Source organism: Nyctereutes procyonoides, unplaced genomic scaffold, assembly GCF_905146905.1.
Source record: "Nyctereutes procyonoides isolate TBG_1078 unplaced genomic scaffold, NYPRO_anot_genome, whole genome shotgun sequence".
Taxonomy (NCBI): Eukaryota; Metazoa; Chordata; class Mammalia; order Carnivora; family Canidae; genus Nyctereutes; species Nyctereutes procyonoides.
The window spans coordinates 59,683,456-59,707,032 of record NW_026575140.1 but is presented as its reverse complement, the minus strand read 5'-3'; the positions used below and the strand labels follow the sequence as shown (position 1 = coordinate 59,707,032).

General features: G+C 39.5%; 1 protein-coding gene across 3 annotated transcripts in view; it reads left to right on the top strand.

Annotated features, from left to right (window-relative positions):
* The first annotated feature begins 1,484 nt into the window (after window positions 1-1,484).
* The window catches only part of TRPC6 (transient receptor potential cation channel subfamily C member 6), a 112,928-nt gene continuing 90,835 nt past the window's right edge, over window positions 1,485-23,577 (top strand). For 2 of the 3 annotated variants that reach the window (XM_055304750.1, XM_055304752.1), the window contains exon 1: window positions 1,485-1,831. In XM_055304750.1, coding sequence (XP_055160725.1) covers window positions 1,662-1,831 — 170 coding nt within the window. In that variant the 5' untranslated portion in view covers window positions 1,485-1,661. The remainder of the gene's footprint in view (window positions 1,832-23,577) is intronic. The other variant, XM_055304751.1, reaches the window with a different exon arrangement.

Genomic DNA, 23,577 nt, shown 5'->3' with positions numbered 1-23,577 from the left:
TCTGCCTGTGTCTCTGCCTCTCTCTCTCTCTCTCTCTCTCTCTCTCTCTTTGTGTGTGTGTCTCTCATGAATAAATAAATAAAATCTTTAAAAAAAAAAAAGAATTTCAGACAGTCTGGCTGTCTTCAATCCAGTTGTAGTGGGCTTCTGATCTTTTCATGTCTGGCTCCCTGCCTTCTCTCTTCCCTTAACCAGCACCTGCTTGGAGAGGCCTCTTTAACTACCTGACCTGAAGTAGTTGCCAGTTACCATCATTACATCAACCCATCTCATTTTCTTTTTTTTATTTTTTAAGATTTATTTATTTATTTATGATAGACAGAGAGAGAGAGAGAGAGAGAGAGAGGCAGAGACACAGGAGGAGGGAGAAACAGGCTCCATGCCGGGAGCCCCACGCAGGACTGGATCCTGGGACTCCAGGATCGTGCCCTGGGCCAAAGGCAGGCACTATACCGCTGAGTCACCCAGGGATCCCCCAACCCGTCTCATTTTCATCGTGGCCTATGTCTCTGGTTTAATCTCTTTCTTCCACGAAAGCTCCATGAAGGCAAGTAGGGCCCTTATCAGGCTAATTTGCCTCTGAATCCTAAAATGGTGCTTGGTACACAGTTGGCATTGATTAAGTATTTGTTGAATAAATGAATCAGATTCCTAATTGATTGATTCTTAAACAACTATTGATATTGATTCATTCTTGCTGAGAAGTTTTAAGTTCTCACATCTGTGAAGATTAAACAGAATTTAAAACTAAATCTTAAAATTAAAAACAGTTTAGAAATGGAGAAAACATCTGGCAGAGAAATAATTTCAGCATTTGCAGGGATGGAAAGAAAGGTTTTCTCTGAGGTAAGTAGGCTGCTGTCTTCTTTATCGTCTCATCATAAATGCCTGCCTATTTTTGTTGCTCAGGAACTGGGCACATCTGGTGTTGGGAACATAGAACGTCGTTCATTTTAAAATAAAGAGTTACAGTAAATTCAGGGGTTGGGGATGGGAGAGAAGATGCCCTAAGAGAACGAAGACAGTCTGGAGAAAGGAGAGGCTCTTGTCCTTTGCAACAAACAAAAACAAGTTTCTTTGGTACTTCAAGAACCTTCCTTAAAGGAACCTTCCTAGAAAGTTTTCAATTTGTCTTATTTCCAAATAAGCAGACTTAGGGGGAAGAGAGAGAGGGAGACAGGAATGAGGAGGGAAAGAGGAAAGGAGGAAAGAAAAAGAGGACAGAAGAGAAAAGTGGGAAAAGAAAAAGAGCAAAGCAAAGAGGGAGGGCGGGCGCGTGGTTCCACCCAGTCCAGGGGTGAAGCGGGTGAAGCGCGGAGGCCGCCGAAACCCCTCGAAGGCGGGGACCCCTGCGCGCCCCAGGGGAGGCGGGCGCAGCGCCGGTTGCCACGGGGACTCCTGGCTCCACGCCCCGCCCCGCCCGCGCTCGCTCCGCCCCGAAGCCCCGGCCCCCTCCCGCGGGGTCCCCTCACCCGACGCGCTGGGCTAGGTCCCCCGGGTACCCCCGAGTGGTGACTTCGCCCCGGGCCGGCCTGGGAGCCGCTCGCGGAGCTCGGAGCCGCCGAAGTCCGCAGCCCTCACCTCCGCTTGGGACCGGGCCGCCCAGACCGACGTGCCTTCCCCGGGAGCCCGGCCCCTGCCGGCCCGGCAGGGCTCGAGCCATGAACCAGAGCCGGGTGTTCGCACCCGGCAGGGGCGGCTCTCCCCGGAGGGCGGCCGGGGCCGGCGCGCGGCGCAACCAGAGCCAGGACTATCTGCTCCTGGACTCGGAGCTTGGAGACGACGGCGGCCCTCAGCCCCCGCGGCCGGCCTATGGCTACTATCCCTGCCTGTGAGTGCGGGCCCGGGGGCGGTCGGGCGCAGGGGCGCGGCCCGGGGGCTCGGGCGGAGGAGCCTCTGGACACGCATGTCCCTCCTCGGCCACGCGAGCCTGGACAGAGCCTGCGGGGCCGGGGAGCTGGGGGCCGCGCGTCCGGGGGGTGCCCCTGCTGAGCGCACGCGGGGACTTGGGCCAGGAGAGCGTGACCTACGGCACCCACCGACTCCACGGACGAAGTCACGGGTCCGTCTCCAGCCCGGCTGGCTCCCAGTCGGCTCAGACCCCTGTCGCTGCGCCGAACGCACAGTCCGGGCCAGGCACTGGCTCGGATTCTCGGATTCGTGGCTGCCAGACTCCGCGTGCGAGGCACAGAGGGTCACAACTCTGGGGTCGCCGGCGCTGCCCGCGCGCCCCGCGTCTGCACGCCCTGCCTGCCGCTGCCCCCTGCCCACCCTGCTCTGCGCTCCCGGTCGCGGCCAGGCAGCGCAGAAGTTCAGAGGCGTCAGTGCCCGGGTGGGCTTGCCCCGCACATCCTGCGCCCACCGCAGGTCTCCCGGTGCAGTCGGGGCCGCGGGAGCCCTGTGGGCCGTCCCAGCCCGAGCGCCAAGCGCTCACCGAGGGCACCCGGTGGGGGGGTGGGGGGGTGGGGGGGTGGAGAGTCGTCCGATGTAGATGCCAGGGGGTAGAGTAACTAGAAGATTTGATTTAGAAGCTGGCGGGGTTTCTGCGGGGGCAGTCAGAGGGTGGGGGTGAGGAGCAGGCTCTGCGAGCGCACGTGCAGCCGGCAGATAGCGTTTCTGCTTCTCTGCACTTCCCTTGATTGGATGGTGTGGCTTCCTGACATTGTTTCCGCGCGGTTTCCAAGGAAGGCGGTTCTGAGCAGCAGCGGGGTAAGCGGCTCAAGGCGGGGGGGGGGGGGGGGGGGGGGGGCGCTCACCTCCTCACCGTCTCCCCCCCTGCCAGGCTCCTGGCACAACCTTGTGATGAAAGGTGCGCCTTCCAGTGGTAGGTCAGGTGTGCCCAGAATCTCAGATGGGCTGTTCCCTTTCTCGGGAAGAGGTGAGCCCCAGGAAATGGTGCATCTAATTTTTTCCCAAGATAAGAGAGAAAAAGTTGGAGCTGGTTCCATTCATCTCTGTGCTGTACAATTTGAAGCATTTAAGCACTATTATCTTTTCTTCCTTTTTCAAATATCAAGATATATTTCACATACCATAGAATTCATTCACATTGTACAGATCAGTGCTTTATATATCCACAAAAGTGTGAAAAAAATCATCACTCTCTATGACAGTCTTCCACAACATTTCCATCATCCACAAAAGAAATCTTGTTCTTGACATTAAATTAGAAAATATTTCTATGTCTATAGCACAGTGCCTCTCTAGCCTTAATGGGCGAACGAATCACCTGGGAATCTTGTTAAAATGCAGATTCAGATTGTGTAGGGCCTAGGTGTAGCCCAAGATTCTGCGTATCTAACAGTGTCTGAGATGATGCTGTCCATGGACTATGCTCTGAGGAGCAAGGAGATACATGTGAAGAAAAACAAAAGTCAATCCTACATATTCTGAATACAGCTATTTTCAAATGTGCTTTGAGGGTATATGTTTAAAACAAAAGTGAATTTTTTTATTGGCTTAGACAAGACCTACTAAGGCTGAAGGTTATATATTTGGTAATGTCATCTGCAGCTAATTAAGCAACTTTAAAAAGCTATACTGCTGTTTAAAAATTAGACTGTCCTGTAGAGAAAATTTAGATTTTTTTTCACCTGATTATTCTATAATCATCTGTTACTCTGTGTGTGGGAAATAATAATTTGATTTTAAAAATTTGTGGTTGTAAATTAGTAGTGACAGGGACTAAGTGAAGTGATAATTCTAAGTTGTCCTGTAAACTTTGCCCCGTACTTTCTTTGAACGTGATCCACTGCCTTATTGATGTATCTACTTCTTAACATTACCTACTCTCTAGAGAATAATTCTCCTTTCTTGCTTCAGGAAACTCAGACCATTCTAAATGTGTAGACCAGGGCAGCAGAAGATGACGGAGATATTGTAATGTGCTTCAATTCGTGAACACCCCCTCATCATGTCGAATCATACTATAATTAATATGATATATTATCGTATAAGGTATTATTTGTGAAGGTGGCAATCATTAGTATACTGTAGATATGGGTATCACCATTTTCTCAAATCATTGAGATTTTTCCCTTATAAGGTCACAAATTATTGAAAGTTGTAATTCCTGTGGGACAAATTCTATGACTTTTGCTTAAAATTCTGTTTCATAGTTTACATGTGTAGAAAGACTTTCATGTTATATTGCTTATATCATGAGGCTTTTACTACTGAAAATTGTGGCACATCATCTTATTTGAGAGCAGTTGCATATTTTCAGGCCTCAATAGTTTTTGAGGGGTAACATTCAAAATGGTATGTAGAAAAAAAAGATCCCCTTTCTCTCTTTCCAACTTTTAGTTAGAAATCAGTTAATACACTCCCTTTTGATCACTTTGTAATGGTGATTAGCAAGAAATGACCCACATCCTTCCTGGATCCCAGGAGGCATTTCAGAGCTATTTCACTTAGAAGTTAAAAGTATGTCTCTAGTCCATTACTTCCGAACATGGGAAAGAATCCTGGACATAAAAAATAATGTGAAGGGTTTCTAACTACTCAACATCTGAAATACAGTTCTACTACACTTCTGCTTGGGAAGGACTAATTGATTAAATGATTATAAATAATGAAACAGTGAAGTGTCTATAAACTAAATCTGGCAATGCAGTAGACTGAGATAATCTAAAAAAATTATGATTACAAATACCTAGTAATACTGAGTTAAATATTTAAAATGACTTCAAAACATTAACTAATTTTGCAATCAATCAATCAACGAGAGAGGATTATTACCATGTGCCTGAAGCAAAGCAGTGAAAAGTCAAGTACAGACTGTGTATGAACTGACACTGTGGCTGCCCCACAGGGGATGGATCAATGTGACCACAGAGATTGGATTCCAATATCTGCATGGCACAGAGGTGAAGCTAAGGCCTTGGTTCCAGATGAAGCCCAGAGCTGGAACCAAGGGATTCCTATCCCTGCATGAAAACAGGACCCTTCCTTTAAAAAATGCCACCAGCCATGAGTGAAAACAAGAAACTTGACTAGTAAGAAAGAAATCTTCTGCTAAGAATTTTATTCATTGTGCCTGTGTCTTGTGAGTTTTTGTTTTTGTTTTTTTATACCACCTGCTGACCTAGAAATATTCCTGTCAAAAAATACCCCTGGGAAACATCAGAAAGGGAGACAGAACATGAGAGACTCCTAATTCTGGGAAACGAACTAGGGGAGGTGGAAGGGGAGGTGGGCGGGGGGTGGGGGTGACTGGGTGATGGGCACTGAGGGGGGCACTTGATGGGATGAGCACTGGGTGTTATTCTATATGTTGGCAAATTGAACAACAATAAAAAATAAATTTATATAAAAAAAATACCCCTGGGGCTCCTCGCAGAGGAAAACACAAAGCTGTCCTGAAGCAATCGTACCCCCTGCCAAGGATCCTCAAGGAAACAGCAAGCCTTCGGAGGAAATGCTCACTGTAGTATGTGACCAAACATACAAGGAAACAATTGGCCAGGACTGAGAGTGAGCAGATGATATGATCCATGAGAAGAGTGAGCATAACACATAACAGCAGTTTTTAAACGTAAACACTTGACATAATATAACAACACCAGAAAGAATGTAAGATGGGCATGTATAAAATATTGACAGCATGTAACAAGAAATCAAACCCTAAGAAAATAAGACTAATTTTTTAAAAAACAGATGGAAAATCTATAAATGAAAAGTATAATTTTGAAATAAAAAATTCAGTGGAAGGGTTAAAATGTAGATTGACCATAGCAAATTTGGTGATAATACCCAGAATGCAGACATAAATAAATGAAACATATCAACATCATTGAGTTATGGAACTAGAAGATAGAAGTCCCAGAAGGGGAAAATACAGACAGGGGAGAGGTAACATTGGGATAGATAATGGGTGATAATTTTCCAGAAATGGTGAATTCTCGTGTTTATGAAGTACAACAATATCAGTGCAATATAGAAAACTAAACTCATTTAAACATACCATTTTGAAATTGCTGAACATTAAATATAGGAGGAGATATATAAAATGAACTAAGATACAAGTGACTTGAAGGAGTAAGCTCTAAAATAAAAATATATATGATGGAAATGTACTCACATTATCTTGATATCTGTTATATAATGTGTAGCTTGTATGAACTGTGGTTTTCTTTTATATAAAAGAAATTATTCACATAATGTTTTATACAAAGTCAATGTTCCATGGCTGATAGGGTCTCTTTAAATATGAATATGGCCAAAAAGGGATTCATATATAGTAGTGTAGACTTCACAGAGAATCCTAGGATCCATTATGACCTTTGGAAAAAAAATAGAATATAATCATAAAGCATAGACCTGGGCTTTGGTGAAGGGTTTGCAGTTTGGAAGCTACTAGTAGGAGAAAAGCAAATGTAAAAGTCACCTTTGGATTTGCTTCCCCTTCTTCATTTATGAATGGACCTCTGTTCCATCTCTTGGATATTTGGTGGGTCTCTTAATTGACCACTTTGGAGGTCTGTTCTACATGACAGAGACAACCTGTTTTGGTTCCAAACCTCCCCTGGCTTGAAGCAACATCCGCTGCTAACAAATTATTATCATGAAGACGTTTTTTAGGGGTCAGCTTTGCAGGTTGTGGAGTCACTGCCAGATACGCTGAAAGGGCCTCATGTATTCTGTAACAAGATGTTGATTTGCCTCTAGAAAGACATTGCATATTTTTTTTCTAGACAGTTATGTTCCTCGTGTTATAAGAAGTAACTTCATAAGGCAATTCATCTTCGCCTCCTAGAGAGTAAATCATAAAAGGAAAACATTTTCTTAAGTCCATTCTTATTTTTCTCCCTCTTTGTGAAGTATGCTAAATATAATTGGATCCAGTTGGATGAAATTACTATTTGTGATTGCTCTTTGTGTAGGAATCTTCTCGGGCTTTCAGGACAGGGAGAAGTGCTCATCTATATGCCAAATTTCAGTTAAACTTTGGCATCTAAAATTGGTATGCTGCTCAAGATTCTCAAGTCTTTGGAATTGATTGAATCACATTTCTTACAGAATGTCTGTTTGCAGCGAGCATCTAGAAATGAATGTTACAGATTCCCAAACAACATATATGATTGCAGCATCATTGTTCTCTGCCTCATCCAGGTAACTCAGCCAGGGCAAAGAGGAGAACTAATGTTAACTAGAGTTATTTACCATTTAGTGCAAGTTGCTGTTTCTGTAGAGGACTAATCAAAAATATGTACATGTATTTTGGAGACATATATATTACATACAGTTTTGAATAACTACCTTGTACCAGGTCCTTTTCTACCTGTCATTCAAACGTAGTTTGCTCTTTGGAGTGGCCTCTAGGCTATTTTTAATGTCCATTTTATAAATGACAATGCTGAAATTTAGAGAGGTTAAGCAATGTTCAAGGAGTTACACAGCTAGTAAGTTGTTGGGTTGGGAGGTTGCACCCATTCCCTACCCTCTCAGCATCCACGCAGCTGGATATGTGGCGGCAGGTGCCCTTGGAGAGCACACTCATAATTTCTCCTCTGTGTTTTCATAGGGACTTGAGACAGCACAGGTTGGCCCTCATTTCCTGAAGCAAGATTGTGGTCCTGTGCTCAGCATGGGTGAGGGGACAGGACAGGAGGAAAGTTAGGTAGATCAGTATGCTTCACCTCTACCTTCTCTTTCTGTTGAAATCATCACCTTTGAGGATCGAGCTTTCTATTCCACTTCTTCTTCCACTGAGTTAATAATCTATTTATTCACTCATCTCTGTTGACCTTATATGATCATGTGCAGCAATAATGAAAACAGTGGCTAGATTTGTTAGGGGCTTTAGGGGCTTCTATGTAGGAGGCTCTTTTAACTGCCTAGTACATATTAACATACTTCATATCTATTCAACAAGCCCATTTTACTGATTTTACTGATAAGAAAGAAAAAAATACCACAGCAGAGAGGTTAAGTGACTGGTTAAGTGACTTGCTAACGATTATACTGAGTAGTTGACAGAAAGAGGAAGGAAGGAAGGAAGGAAGGAAGGAAGGAAGGAAGGAAGGAAGGAAGGAAGGAAGGAAGGGATACCCCATTTTATCACTTATCCAGATAAACAGGGATGCCAGGTTTTTGAACTGCCAATCTTTATCACCAAAGGAAAATTATGAATGTGCCCAAACTGACTAATCTGTAGCTGATTTACTAATTTTATCAAATGGCCCACAAGCTGAGGATGACTCTGCAGAGGTAATGAAAGAGAAAGGTTTCTTTTATTCTTCATTTCGGCCTGTGAAAATTAAGTTGCTTTGGTGCTGTGATGCAGGCTGCATCAGAAAGCTGACCTGATTCACTGGCTGGTGTGAAAGTGCAGATTTCACTGCATGATCTGCATCATGGTTAAAAGCATTTTACGTGTCTTCATCTGAAAGTGCATATTGTTAGAGGCAATTACAGTGTGGATAGTCATATTAAAACTCATTGTCTACCCAAGACATGTTTCATCTTTAAATTCCCATAGCTCTGGTTTGTAGCACAAAATTCTCACACAAAATTGGGACGAGATCTCTTCATGGACATTACTGAAAATCATCATGGGATTTATAATAAGAATTGGAAATGACGTATTTCTAAAGCTCTTTTTAAAATTCTTTTAGCCAGTTAAACTGTAACAGATAAAACTAATTGTTATTGTTACTATGTTAAATTCTTTGAACAAGAATTTTGCAGTGAATGAGTTGGAGGGTGGCTGGCAGGGGCAAGAAGCTGATCCCTGGGCAGGATAAAATCCCTGCTACTACCTGGGAGACTGTTTTCTGCAGAACATCTTTTCGTGGCTGGGCATTCAGGGCCAGACACCGTATTCCATTTTGTAGGATGCATTAATTTCTTTTAACAAATATTTGCTTAAGTTCTTTGATGTCCCAGGTGTCATATTTGGGACCCATGAACACCATGTTTCATTGAATCTAAAGTTCTATCAATTGTGTAACCTGCCCTGATATTTTATATGCATTCAACATATAAGCAAAAAAAAATGCTATCAATTAAACTATACTTTAGATTTTTGTTTTATATCTATTGAAAAGCTTTTTATACTTAATTACATACAGAGTTGGGTCGCATATAACTCTTATGCACAGATGAAAAAAAGGAAATCTAAACAAAATGAATTTGGTTAATGTATTTCCTAAGTTCCTTCATGTCAGAAATGGATTTTCTGAGTCACTTTTCCACTCAGCATCTTCAATGCCCATGTTATCTTACACAGACCTGTCCTCTGTTCCCAAAAGAATGATGGTGATACAGCATTTCCTTAAAGAATTAAAAGAATCTATGATAGACCAAAAGCTGTTGGTGCTGGGCAATTCAAATGACTTTGCAGTTACATGGAGTTCCTGGTGTTTGGTTCTGGAATTGGGGTAAAGGAGAGAATGGGATAGGAAAGATTATAAGCAAAGGACACCCTTTCTGGTCAGTCCAGAATTTACAAGATTTGATCTTTATTCTCCAGCTGACTTTGAAACACAGATAAGACTATGAGAGTCTTTTGCTTTATTTATATTAGCTTATTTGATTCTCATAACAAACTTGTGTTATATGATTTCCATCTGTAAATGAGGAAGCAGAGGTTTCAGAAACGTAACTTCCCATTTTACAGCTGTCCAGCATCTGAACCAGAACTTGAGCTCGTATCTGACAGTTAATGTGAGCTCATGTTTGTTTGCTTCTTTTTTTTTTTTTTTTTTTTTTTTTTTTTTGTTTGCTTCTTGTTTGTACTTCTTCCCCGCCAGGAGAATGGCACCTCCCTGGGAACAGGGAGCTGGTCTGCAAACAGTGACCAGGTACTCATGAAATATTTGTTGGATGAATGCATTGATGTTTCTTTTATCCAAAGTGATTTCAGTGGATTGGCCTTATCACTTCAGTTCCTTTCTCTCTGGACCTCAAATGGTGTTGCTAGCTTTTGCTGCTAAGGTACCATGTTTTCATCCTAGTTTTTTCAGAAACACTGCAATATTGGAGTTTCATGTTCTTGCACCTCAGGTTTTTGGATGAATTCTAAGAGCATGTGATATATGCTTGAGTTCTAAGATGGTGCTTGTTAAATATTTTTAATAATCCTACAAACAAGAATATATTAATATTAACTATTTCATTTTTTTTTACTGTGTTGACAAAATACCCAGGGGGGTCTATCTTTTTTGTTTTTACTAAAATGGTGAAAGGTTCTTGAATTTTTATGTAAGTTATATGGAAACAATTGCATAAAAACTGAGTTTTCTGAGACCAAAGCTCTTTTTATCCAGGAAATTCTTTAAAAAAAAAATTTTTTTTTTTAGATTTTATTTATTTATTAATGTGAGACACACATGGAGAGGGAGAGAGAGAGAGAGACAGAGACAGAGACAGAGACACAGGCAGAGGGAGAAGCAGGCTCCATGCAGGGAGCCTGATGTGGGACTTGATCCCGGGTCTCCAGGACCATGCCCCAGGCTGCAGGTGGCACTAAACCACTGCACCACCAGGGCTGCCCTATCTAGGAAATTCTTAAGTACTTGATGAAATAATCCAACTTAAATTCAAGAAAGTGAGAAAGAAATGGTTAAGTGAAAATGGTCTAAACGTTGCATCATATTGATAACTTTGATTTGGACCAAGTTGTGCCTAGGCAGACTCTACAGTAATCAAAGTCATCTAGTTGATTTTCATTACAATCTGTCCTCTAAAAATTGGATCAATTATTTCAAAGTGTTGCATATTATGTGATATAAACACAGAGAATATATTATCAGCCTCTTGTCTAAACATATGTCCCAGAAGATGAGGATACAGTTTGCAGATCTGGCTACATATCAGAATCCCTTGAGTTGTTTTTTAAATATAGATTCCCTAAGAATTATGATGGTCCAACAAGATCATAATTACTAGGATTGCCTGGGAATAACATTTAAAAAATTCCTCCAAATTTTGGAATTTTGTTTCAGCTACTTTAGGTTGACTATGAAAACCAGAGTTAGGAACTAAACCTAATTTAAATCAAGAAAACCATTACTATATATTTATCCAAGAAAAAGCTATGGGATTTAAACATTCATTTTTCTGCCGAGGATCCAATGATGAGATATTATCAGATAAGATGGTAAATATTATACTTTAATTCAGCAGATTCTCATCAAATACTACTATATACTAGGTGCTATTGATATATTTTAGGAGAATAAATGATGTGTCTATATGTTTTGCTTGATACAATGTCAGGAAAGTAATGTAGTGTTTTATGAGAAAGCATATGAGAAAAGTGAACTTTCTAGTTTGTTTCTTAAGTAAAAGTATGATGCAGTAATTTTATATTTAAACTAGAAGACAAAGAATTTTATTTCTATCTTAATATTGACCTTCTTCCTGATTTGGATTATCTGTAATTTCATAAACTATGGACTAAGTTTGTTCTTATTCAGATCACCCAAGATTTGAATGAATAAAATTACCCAAAGGAGAAAAATTTTCTTATTAAATAAGTTTATTGTCAAAGCCAAATTAGCTGGCTTTCTTTTTCTGAATATTAGGAAGTTTTGAAAAACTTTTTGTAATTCTGCCTCCAATGGTGTAGTAGAATAGATTACATTAGCAGCCATCCTATTACAAGACAACTAAATTCTGCATAAAACAATTTATATTTCTGTACTTGCAGGAAGTGGGGAGAATAAGCATCCCGGCCTCTGTTTTTCCACATCACAAGACAGAGGCTAGCAGAGCAGTGCTGCACAGTGAGTTCTCTTGAAAGGCAGAATTCCTGACCTCAGGTTCAGGATACCCCTTGGCCCTGAGACTCCTCAATTAATACTTGTCCTTTAAATTCTCCACAAATTGGTGATCCTTGATTATGAGTGTGTATTTATTTAATTCATCTTACACAAGGAAACAGCCATCATAAGTGGGAGTCAACAGAAACCATATACGAGATTTAAATCCCCCAAGGAATTTGTAGAAGGATTTATGATAAGAAAATAAAATTACTTGAATTATGCAAAGAGATCAAGATGGAATCACAAAAGTCAACAAGCAAAAGAAATTGGCCAAGATGAACAAGCATATTGAAAAACAACAAAACAACTTCCATAAATTAAAAAAAATATATATTTTTGAGATAAAATGATCAATAGATCAGAATTAGTGTGGAAGACTGCATCCAGCCTGAGAGAGAATTGCTTGTAGGGGAAAAAAAGTGACCTAGAAGACAGGAAGTAAGAAGTCTCTTAGAATGCAGAAAATCATGTAAACTGTGAGCGGAACTGTGAGCAAGGTTAACGGATGGAAAGGCTGGAATTGCAGACATTCCATGTATTCCAAGTCCCGTACGCAAAGAATACAGAGAATAGATGAGGAAATAATTGAAAAATATTGGCAAAGTCTTTAGAATTGATGAAAGAGATGGAACCACAACAAAGCCACAACACATATGTGACAATAAATAAGGAGAGGTCCCCAGACAGTTACAAGGCACTGAAACTAGATTATAACAGATTCACTAAAAATGATCTTGTAAACATCCAGATAGCACCAGACCACATGCTGCTAGTCCTAGAAAAAATATCAAAACTCAACGTTTGATGTATGGTCACTACCAAATGTGTATAGTTTTCATGCTATCATAAAGTCAAAAAACTGTAAGTGGAACCATCATAAGTCAGGACAGACTGTACTAGACTAGAAATGTTTCTTAGGAGGGTGGTCTGAGATGGCAAAGAAATGGGAGAAATGAAACGTACCTATGTAGATATGTAGTTATCTACACATTATAGGAGAATAATAGTAATTATAATTCATAGGTTTAAAAAAAGGACAGAACTAAAATCATGTGAACTGAGAAGGAGTTATCAGACTTAAAAAGATTCAGCTCTCTCTCTGTGTGTGTGTGTGTGACTATCATAAGTTAAAAAAAAAAAAAAAGATTCTGAAGTGGGATCCCTGGGTGGCGCAGCGGTTTGGCGCCTGCCTTTGGCCCAGGGCGTGATCCTGGAGACCCGGGATCGAGTCACGCATCGGGCTCCCGGTGCATGGAGCCTGCTTCTCCCTCTGCCTGTGTCTCTGCCTCTCTCTCTCTCTCTCTCTCTCTCTCTCTCTCTCTGTGACTATCATAAAAAAAAAAAAAGATTCTGAAGTGATGCTGCTTGGGAAGTGGGGATGCTTTAACTGTGCACTGTAAAACTTCAAAGGTAGCTTCTGTAAGAATATGGAAGAGTGGAAATAGAGTGTATAACTCTACCAATCAGTGAAGGGAAAATAAAGACAGAGGAAAACAGTCAACTGGGGAAAAAGCAAGCAAGGAAAAAGAAGCCAAGAAAAAGAAACAGGATAAATTCAAAGCAAAAAATAAGATGGTAAAAAAAAAGTCTGTATATATCAGTTAAGATAAAATTTAATTGACAAAATTCACCAAGGTGAAAAAAACAGATTTACAAAATAGATTTTTCTTAATCCAGTTATCTTTTATTTAAATATGAGACATCTAAAACATAAGGACATGGAAAAACTGGACATCAAGAGAGGAAAAAAGATACATCTGGCAAACACAAAGAGAAATATAGGTAGGTACACTAAACCAAAAGAAAAAAATGCTTCAAAGGAAATCCATTAGTAGGGAAATAGAGGCCCACTACAAAATTATAAAAAAGTATAATTCATCTTGCAAGTATTAAAGTTAAAAATCTGCATACCTACAATAAAGTAGCCTTAGAAATAAAGGCAAATATTGAAGGAACTGTAAGAGCCATATTGAAAACCTTTCATCATGGTGGGAAATCTCAATTTTTGATAGGTTGAATAAAAAATTATAAATAAGAAACCTTGAAAGATAAATTATACAGCATGATTTATTAGACATATATATAGAACCTGACTATTTAAAGAATGTCCACTTTTTTCAAGCACATGTGAAACATTAAGATTTGTTGAGTTTTGCTTTGTCTAGCACATATAAATTTTAGTAAAAGAATATGTATCTCATAGAAATACTATATGATCACAATGCAATTGAATTAGATAAGTCTCCTGAGGCAGGAGAAACAAAAGCAAAGTGAACTATTGGGACTACATCAAAATAAAAAGGCTCTGCACAACAAAGAAAACAATCAACAAAACTAAAAGGCAGCCTACAGAATGGGAGAAGGTATTTGCAAATGATATACCCAATAAAGGGTTAGTATCCGAAACGTAGAAATAACTTATATAATTCAAAACCAAAAGAACAAATAATCCAATTTAAAAATGGGCAGGAGACATGAACAGACATTTCTCAAAGAAGACAAGCAGATGACCAACAAGCACATGAAAAGATGTTCCACATCACTCATTGTCAGCAAAATGCAAATCAAAACCACACTGAGATATCAACTCAGCTGCCAGAATGACTAAAATGAATAACACAAGAAACAAGTGTTAGTGAGGATGTGGGGGAAAAAGAACCCTCATAAGCAAAAATAGTTTTCATAAATCTTAATGTATGCATTTATACATTTCATAGATAAAGAAGAAATCATATTAGAAATCTTAATATAGTTAAAAATAAATTACAATGAAAATATTACATATGCCCAAAGTTTGAAAATTTAAGACACTGTGGCCAATTTTCAGAATAATAGAAGATATCAAAATTGGCTCATGAAGATAGAGAAGTCCTAAATAGTTTTATAACAAATAAAGGAATCGGATCAGTACATAAAAAATGTTCTCCTAAAGAAAAGACAGACTCAGAGTTTTTAAAATAAGTTGTTTTTTTTTAAAGATTTATTTATTTATTTATTTATTAATGAGAAATACACAGAGAGAGAAAGATAGGCAGAGACACAGGCCCAGGGAGAAGCAGGCTCCATGCAAGGAGCCCGACGTGGGACTCGATCCCGGGTCTCCAGGATCACACCCGGGGCTGCAGGCGGCGCTAAACCGCTGCGCCACCGGGGCTGCCCTTAAAATAAGTTTTAACAAATTTCTTTTCTTTCTTTTAAGTTTTTATTTTAATGCCTGTTAGTTAACATACATACTTCTGGTATAAAATATAGTGATTCAGCACTTCCAAACATCACCTGGTGCTCATCACAAGTGCGTCCTTCATCCCCATCCCCTATTTCCTCCATCCCCCACCCTCCTCCTCTTTGGTGACCATAAGTGTGTTCTCTAGTGCTAAGAATGTGTTTCTTGGTTTGCCTCTCTGTTTCTTTTTTTTCCCCATTTGCTGGTTTTATTTCTTAAATTCCACATATGAGTGAAATCATATGGGTTTTGTCTTTCTTGGACTGACTTATTTCACTTAGCATTGAATTCTCTAGATTCACTTAGCATTGAATTCTCTAGATCCACCCATGTTGTTGCAAATGGCAAGATTTCATTCTTTTTAATGGCTGAATAACATTCCATTTTCTTCATTTATTCATCAGCTGATGGACACTGGGGCTGCTTTCATATCTTGGTTATTGTAAATAATGCTGCTATAAACATCTGGGTGCATATATCCTTTTGAATTAGTGTTATTGTATCCTCTGGGTAAATATCCAGTAGTGCATTTGCATGATTATAGGGTGGCTCTATTTTTAACTTTTTGAGGAACCTCCACACTGTTCTCCAGAGTGGCTGCACCAGCCTTCATTCCCACCAACAGTACAAGAGGGTTCCCCTTTCTCCACATCTTCACCAACATCTGTTGTTTCCGGTGTTGTTAATTTTAACCATTCTGACAGGTGTGAGGTAGGATCTCACTGTAGTTTTGATTTGTATTTCCCTGATGATGGGTGATGTGGAACATCTTTTCATGTGCCTGTTGGCCATCTGAATGTCTTTGGAGAAATATCTGTCCATGTCTTTTGCCCATTTTCTTTTTTTTTAATTAATTAATTTTTTATCGGAGTTCAATTTGCCAACATATAACGAAACACCCAGTGCTCATGCCATCAAGTGCCCCCCTCAATGCCCGTCACCCAGTCACCCCCACCCCTTGCCCACCTCCCTTTCCACCATTTTCTAATTGGATTATTTGGTTTTTGGGTGTTGAGTTTTATAAGTTCTTCATATATTTTGGATGCTAACTTTTTATCAGATAAATCTTTTGCAAGTATGTTTTCCCATTCAATAGACTGCCTTTCAGTTTTCTTGACTGAAAACTGTGCAGAAGCTTTTTATTTTGATAAAGTCACAATAGTTTGTTTTTACTTTTGTTTTCCTTGGCTCGGGAGATGGATCTAGGGGAAAAGTTGCTATGGCTGATGTCAGAGAATTTACTGCCTGTATTTTCTTTTAGGATTTTTATTGTTTCATGTCTCGCATTTAGATATTTCATCCATTTTGAGTTTATGTTTGTGTCTGGTGTAAGGCAAGGTCCAGTTTCCTTCTTCTGAACGTGGCTGTCCAGTATTCCCAACACCATTTAGTGAAGAGACTTTTTCCCATTGGATATTCTTTCCCACATTATCAAAGATTAGTTAACCATATAGTTGAGTTTTCACTTTTGGGTTTTCTATTCCATTCTGTTGATCTATGTGTCATTTTTTTTTGTCAGTACCATACTGTTTTGATTACTAAAGCTTTGTATTTATAATTTATAAATATATAATTTAAATATAAATATATATTTATAATTTGAAGTCTGGAGTTGTGATGCCTCCAGCTTTGCTTTTCTTTTTCATGATTGCTTTGGATATTTATGGCATTTTGGGGTTCCATACAAATTGTAGAATTATTTGTTCTAGTTTTGTGAAAACTACTTTGGTATTTTGATAGAGATTGCCTTAAATGTGTAGATTGCTTTGGGTAGTATAGACATTTTAACAATATTTCTCCTTCCAATCCATGGGCATGGAATGTCTTTCCATTTCTTTGTGTCATCTTCAATTTCTTCCAACAGTGTTTTATAGTTTTCAGGGTACAGGTCTTTTACCTCTTTGGTTAGGTTTATTCCTAGGTATCTTATTGTTTTTGGTGCAACTGTAAATAGAATTGCTTTCTTAATTTCTTCTTCTTCTGTATGTTGGCATATAGAAATGTAATAGTTTTCTATATGCTGATTTTGTATTCTGCAACTTTACTGAATTCATTTATCAGTTCTAGTAGGTTTCTGGTGGAGTCCTTAGGGTATGTACCGTATGTCTTCTGTAAATAGTGAAAATTTGACTTCCTCCTTACTGATCTGGGTGCCTTTTATTTCTTTTTTTTTTGTCTCATTGCTGTGCTAGGACTTTCATACTGTGTTGAATAAGGATGGTGAGAGTGGATATGTCTGTCTCCTTCCTGACCTTAGGGGAGAAGGTCTGTTTTAGTCAAAGCTCTTATCATCAGTAAGGATGGTATCAGCAGTGGGTTTTTCATAGATGGCCCTTTATTATGTTGAGATATGTTCCTTCTAAACCTACTTTATCGAGGGTTTTTTTTTTTATCATGAATGAATGTTGTACTTCATGAAATGCTTTTTCCACATCTACTGAAATGATTTTATGGTTCTTATCATTTGTTTTATTTATTTTTTTAAAATTTTTATTTATTTATGATAGTCACAGAGAGAGAGAGAGAGAGAGACAGAGACACAGGCAGAGGGAGAAGCAGGCTCCATGCACCGGAAGCCCGACGTGGGATTCAATCCTGGGTCTCCAGGATCGTGCCCTGGGCCAAAGGCAGGCACCAAACCGCTGCGCCACCCAGGGATCCCTCCTTTGTTTTATTGATATGACTTATCACATTGATTGATTTGTAAATATTGGACCTTGCTTGAATCCCAGGATTAAATCTCACTTGCTCATCGTGAATGATTTTTTAAATGTTCTATTGAGTTCAGTTTCTTAGTATTTTGTTGAGGATTTTTGCATCTGTGTTCATCAGGAATATCAGCCTGGAGTTGTCTTTTTTAGTAGAGTCTTTGTTGGCTTTGGTATCAGGGTAATGCTAGCTTCATAGAATGCATTTGTAAATTTTCTTTCCTTTTCTATGTTTTGGAATAGTTTGAGAAGAATAGATATTAACTCTTCTTTAAATGTTTGGTAGAATTTGTCTGTGAAAACATTTGGCCCTTGACTTGTTTGTTGGGAGAGTTTTGATTACTGATTCAATTTCTTTGCTGATCATCAATCTTCAAATTTTCTCTTTCTTCCTGTTTCAGTTTTGGTAGTTTATACATTTGTAGGAATTTATCCATTTCTTCCAGATTGTCCAATGTGTTGGCATGTAGTTTTTCATAATATTCAATTTTAATTATTTGTATTTCTGAGGTGTTGGATGTTATCTCTTTTGTGATTCTATTTATTTGAATCCTTTACCTTTAGTATTAATAAAACTGGCTAAAGAGTTATCAATTTTGTTGATTTTTTTTTAAGAACTCTGGTTTCATTGAGCTGTTCTGTTGTTTTTGTTTGTTTTACTTTCTGTATCATTTAGTTCCTATATTATCTGCTCTGATCTTTATTTCCCTCTTTTTTAAAAATTCTGAATGACAGCCTTGCTGGTTGGAGTATTCTTTGCTGCAGATTTGTCCCTTTCAGCATGTTGGATATATCATGCCTCTTTCTTCTGGATTGGAAAGTTTCTGCTGAAAAATCTACTGATAGTATTATGAGTTTTCCCTTATAAGTTACTGCCTTCCTTTATCTTTCTGCTTTTAAATTCTTTTCTTTATCACTATATTTTGCCAATTTAATCACAATATGTCTTGGTGTTGGCCTGCTTTTGTTGATTTTGATGGGAGTCCTCTGTGCCTCCTGGATCTGGGTGTCTGTTTCCTTCCCCAGATAAGGGAAATTTCCAGCTATTGTTTCTTCAAACAATTTTCTGTCCCCTTTTCTCTCTTCTGATACTCCTCTAATATGAATCTTACTACATTAGGTGGAGTCACTGAGTTCCCTAAGTCTATTCTCATTTTGTGTAATTCTTTTTTTCTTTCTTTTGTTCAGCTTGATAACTTTCCATTACTCTTTCTTCTCAGTCATGAATTCATTCCTCTGTTTCTTCTAGCCTGCTGGTCGTTCCATTAAGCATGTTTCTCATTTTATTTATTGAGTCCTTTGTCTCTGCTACATCATTCCTTATCTCTCTGTTATGGGTCTCACTCATGCCTTTTGCTCTTTTCTCAAGTCCAGGGAGTACCCTTATGATTATTACTTTAAATTCTCTATCAGGCATATTATTTATATCTATTTCATTTAGGTCTCTGGCTGTGACCTTATTCTGTTCTTTCATTTGGGACAAATTTCTCTGTTTCCTCATTTTGTCTGCCTCTCTCTATTTCTCTGTGTTAGGAAAGTGAACTGTCTTCTGCACTTGAGGGCAATGGCCTTGTGAAGTGGAGGTCCTGGAGTGCACTGCAGTCCCATGTCCTTCGTCTCCCAGGGTCTGGCGCTTCTGGAAGTGTCTCCAGTGTGTGCTGCGTGTGCTGTGCTGTTGTGTCCTGGCCACTTTATCCTTCAGGCCAGTCATCGTCAGAGAGGCTTTCCTTGTCTGTCATGGGCAGTGTTTGGTCCCTGACCTGAATGCAGCAAGTCTTAATGAGGTGTCAGCTGGTCTGTTATGAAATGAAGCCTGTTGCCATCACCACTGGAGAAGAAGCCCAGCAAAACTCCCAGGTTAGGAGACATGATGTAAGCAAGGGTTTGGGCCTGGCTTCTCTGAGAGGGGGTGAGCAGCACTGGGACTGAGACAGGCATGATTGGGAATGGCATTTTCACTATAGTGTAGGAGGGTGAGTCCTGGTGTAAGGAAGTTAGGTAGCAAGCATTGGTGGTGCTGTGCTGATTCCTGCAGGTAGCCCTGTGCTTATGCTAAGGGGCAGGGGAGGGAGATGGTGACAGCCAGTTCCTTTGTTTTTGGAAAGGTTTCAACCTTGGGGGTGGAGTTTAGCAGCATGTATGCATGTGTGTGCGGTGTGTGCATGTGTGTGTGTGTGTGTGTGTGTACAGCCTGACCATTGTTTTCATGCCATAACTTCTCTATAGTTCTCAGATGCTATTTTGCTCTTATCATTGTGGTATTTTACCCAGTGGAAGGTATCATCATTGTAAGGTAAAAGCCAATTTTAAATATTTTAAAATGCAAAAAAAAAATGAGTGTTTTTGATTGAACAAATATGGTCTTGCCTGTCTCTTACTCTTCAGCACGTGGTTGTGTTGAGTCATTGAGCAGATGCTTGCTAAGTGCACATCAGCATTGGCCTGCTTTGTCTATTGCTTGCTCTCTGGGTTCTTACTTTTCTCTTCCTTTATTCTCTGCTGGACAGAGATTCACTATGAGGCAATAGTAGCTGCTCAGTGAACATTTGTGGATTCATTGCCTGATTTTCAAAGGAGCAGTCAGCTAGTATCAGGAATTGAACTTGGTAGTGTCTCTGGCTGTAGACAGAGCAAACAAACCTCTGCTTCTGCTCTTGGACAGTGAGAAATGGGAAAGAGGAGGATGGGGTTAGAAAGAGGAGAGAAGGAAACAGTTTCTGGTTGAAAAGTGTGTGTCTCTCTGTTATCCGAAATCACGGTGTTTGTTTACTTGATTTTTCCCCTGTATCCCAGCTGCGGTGTAAGCTCAATGAAGGGATGGACTTGGAGTCACTTTCCACTCTAGTCCTACCACCTAGAATACCACCTGTCTCCTAGCAGGCAATCAATAAATATGTTTTAGATAAATGACTGAACAAATGTGTTGACTGAGGTTTACCAATGCCTGAGAGGAGTTTAGTGTGTGGAAAAGTTATTTACAATAATTGATATTTAATTTCATTTAGTTACATTGAGTTGCAAAATGTAAATCCTAGTGTTTCTCAGGCTTTTGTTTAAAAAAAAGATCATTTTTAGGGAGATAATTGACAAATAGTATTAAATTAGTTTCAGCTACAAGATAATGATTCATTATACGTACAGATTACAAAATGATCAGCACAATAAGTCTAGTTAACATCCAGGGCCATACATACTTAGAAACTTCCTTTCTGAGAACTTTTAAGATCTAGTCTCTTAGCAACTTTTAGATGTACAATCCAGTGTTACTAACTACAGTCATCTTGCTGTACATCACATCCCCAGGACTTACCTGTTTTGTAACTAGAAGTTTATACTTTTGGCCACCTTCGCCCATTTTGTCTACACCCCCCACCTCTGGCAACCACTAATCTGTTATCTATTATCTATGAAATGTTTTTTTAAGATTCCATGTATAAGTATAGCAACCTACTATCAGTATTTTAACAACTTCTAAGGTGATTATTTTCTAATATGTTAAATTTGAGAGCCACCACCCAAGAGAAGTTCTTACCCAAGTGCCCCAGGATTGTATATATTCTGTATGTATATACGAATGTTCAAAGCATTGTTTCTAATATCAAATAATTATGCAACAATCCTAAGAAGATACTGTAGGCTACCTGTAAGTCTGTGCAGGTCAGAAAACAAATTAACAGCAGAGGATATTAACATAGCCTGAACCCCTAAATTTCTCTCATCTTAGATTTTTATGGGAGGTGGGAAGCATGTCTTTGGATTCTTGCAATGTGTACATGCATTTCTGTTGCTCCCTGCAGCAAACATAGAACCTGTCTTCTCCCAGGCCATCCTTTCCTCATTCTGAATGTGCAAGTAAAAAATGGAACAAAGAAGGGAAATACGTAATATGAAACTAGTTGGACCAACCCTAGGCAAAAGGATGAAAAGGCAGATCTTTTTTTTTAAGATTTTATTTATTTATTCATGAGAGATGCAGAGAGAGAGAGAGAGAGAGAGAGAGAGAGAGAGAGGCAGAGACACAGTCAAAGGGAGAAGCAGGCTCTGTGCAGGGAACCTGATGTGGGACTCGATCCCAGGACTCCAAGATCACACCCGGGGCCAAAGGCAGGTGCCAAACTGCTGAGCCACCCAAGGATCCCCCACCATCATACCTTTTAATTGCTGGGTTAAACCCAAAGTTTAATACAGATTACTTAGAGAAGAGAGTAGACAAATATGATAATTTTAATCTAACTTTTCTGGATAAATCTAATCTCTTATGCTTAATTTCTTTGTTGTGAAAAGGCAGATAGATCTGTGTTCACCTTTGCTCTGTTCTCTCACAGAGAGCACAGCACACTCACCTCCTCGTGTTGTACTCTGCTCACTCTGTTTTTTTCAGAACCCCTGGTCTCTCCACACATCCTACCTTCTCTTTCCTCCTCCCTCCAGGTTCATTTCTAGAATTCTCTTCTTGATCATCTTCATTCCATTCATATTTGACTTTGTGAACTCATTTGTTCAATAAATGTATGGTGAGCACCTATTATGCAGTAAACCATGTACAAGGAACAGGAAATAAAAATGGTGAAAAACCCAGAGTCTTGGTTTAGGGAATACAGATCTTAGTAAGGAAGACTGATAATAAATAGTTTTAAAATTCTGTGATATTTTCCTACCTAAAATCTGCTCACCCTTCAAGTCTCCTTAAATTAATTTTCCTGATACACCATCCCCACCCCACCCTTGTAGGCAAACAAACACCTGAACATTCACAGTATCCTCAACACTTCATACAGCATCTGGTCCCAAGGAAACCCTCTCTCAGTATTTAATGAGTGCCTGACTCAACACATTCTTGTCCTCATTCCATCCCTTGAGGTCTCTGTTGTCACTATCATCATCATCTCCACCATCACCACTGTCACCATCACCATCACCACCATCACCCTCAACACCATCACTACTGTCACTATCACCATCATCACCACCATCACCACCATCACCATTATCACCACCATCACCATCACCACCATCACCATGATCAGTTTCTTTTTTAAAAAATTTTTAAAAGATTTATTTATTTTAGAAACACAGAGAAAGAAAGAATGTGTTGGGTAGAGAGGAAGAGGAACAGAATCTCAAACAGACTTCCCCCTGAGTGCAGAGCCTGATGTGGGCCTTAGTCTCATAACCCTGAGTTCATGACCTGAGCCAAAACCAACAGTCAGCCAAAAGCAACTGAGCCACCCAGGTTCCCCTCCATCGATGTTTCTAAATAGCACTGTGCAATTGAACTTTCTGCAGTGGTGGAGGTGCTCTATATTTGCTGTGTCCAGTACAACAGTCAGTGGTATTGAGCACTTGAAATGTGACTGGTACAACTGAATTTTTAGCTTTATTTAATTATAGTTAATTTGAATTAAAAGTTAAATTGCTATTTGTGGCAAGAGGCTACTATGTTGATCAATGCTCTTCTAACCTTTTATATGGGTTCGTTTTCCAAATTCTTGGCAGAGGAAATGTTAATAAAGAATTTACTATGTGCCAGGCACTATCTTAAGCATTTTGCACATATTAACTCATTTAAACCACACTATAACCCCGAGGTGGGGTTTAACAGACATCTTTACAGTTTAAGATGACACTTTTATTTTATTTTAGTTTTTTTTTTAAGATGATACTTTTAAGATTAAATTCTCTCCTAAGATTGGCTTGAGCCCTGATGCTTGATGGGAGACTCAGCAGAACCCTATACGATCTTGGAATTGGCATTCTCTATAATTTTTTTTTCCTGTTTATTTTTAAATTTTCTTGTTTCACTGGAAAGGAAAGGTGATGCTCAGTTTTAAACATTAGAAGGACACAAATTGCTTTGTTATAATAAAACTAAGTG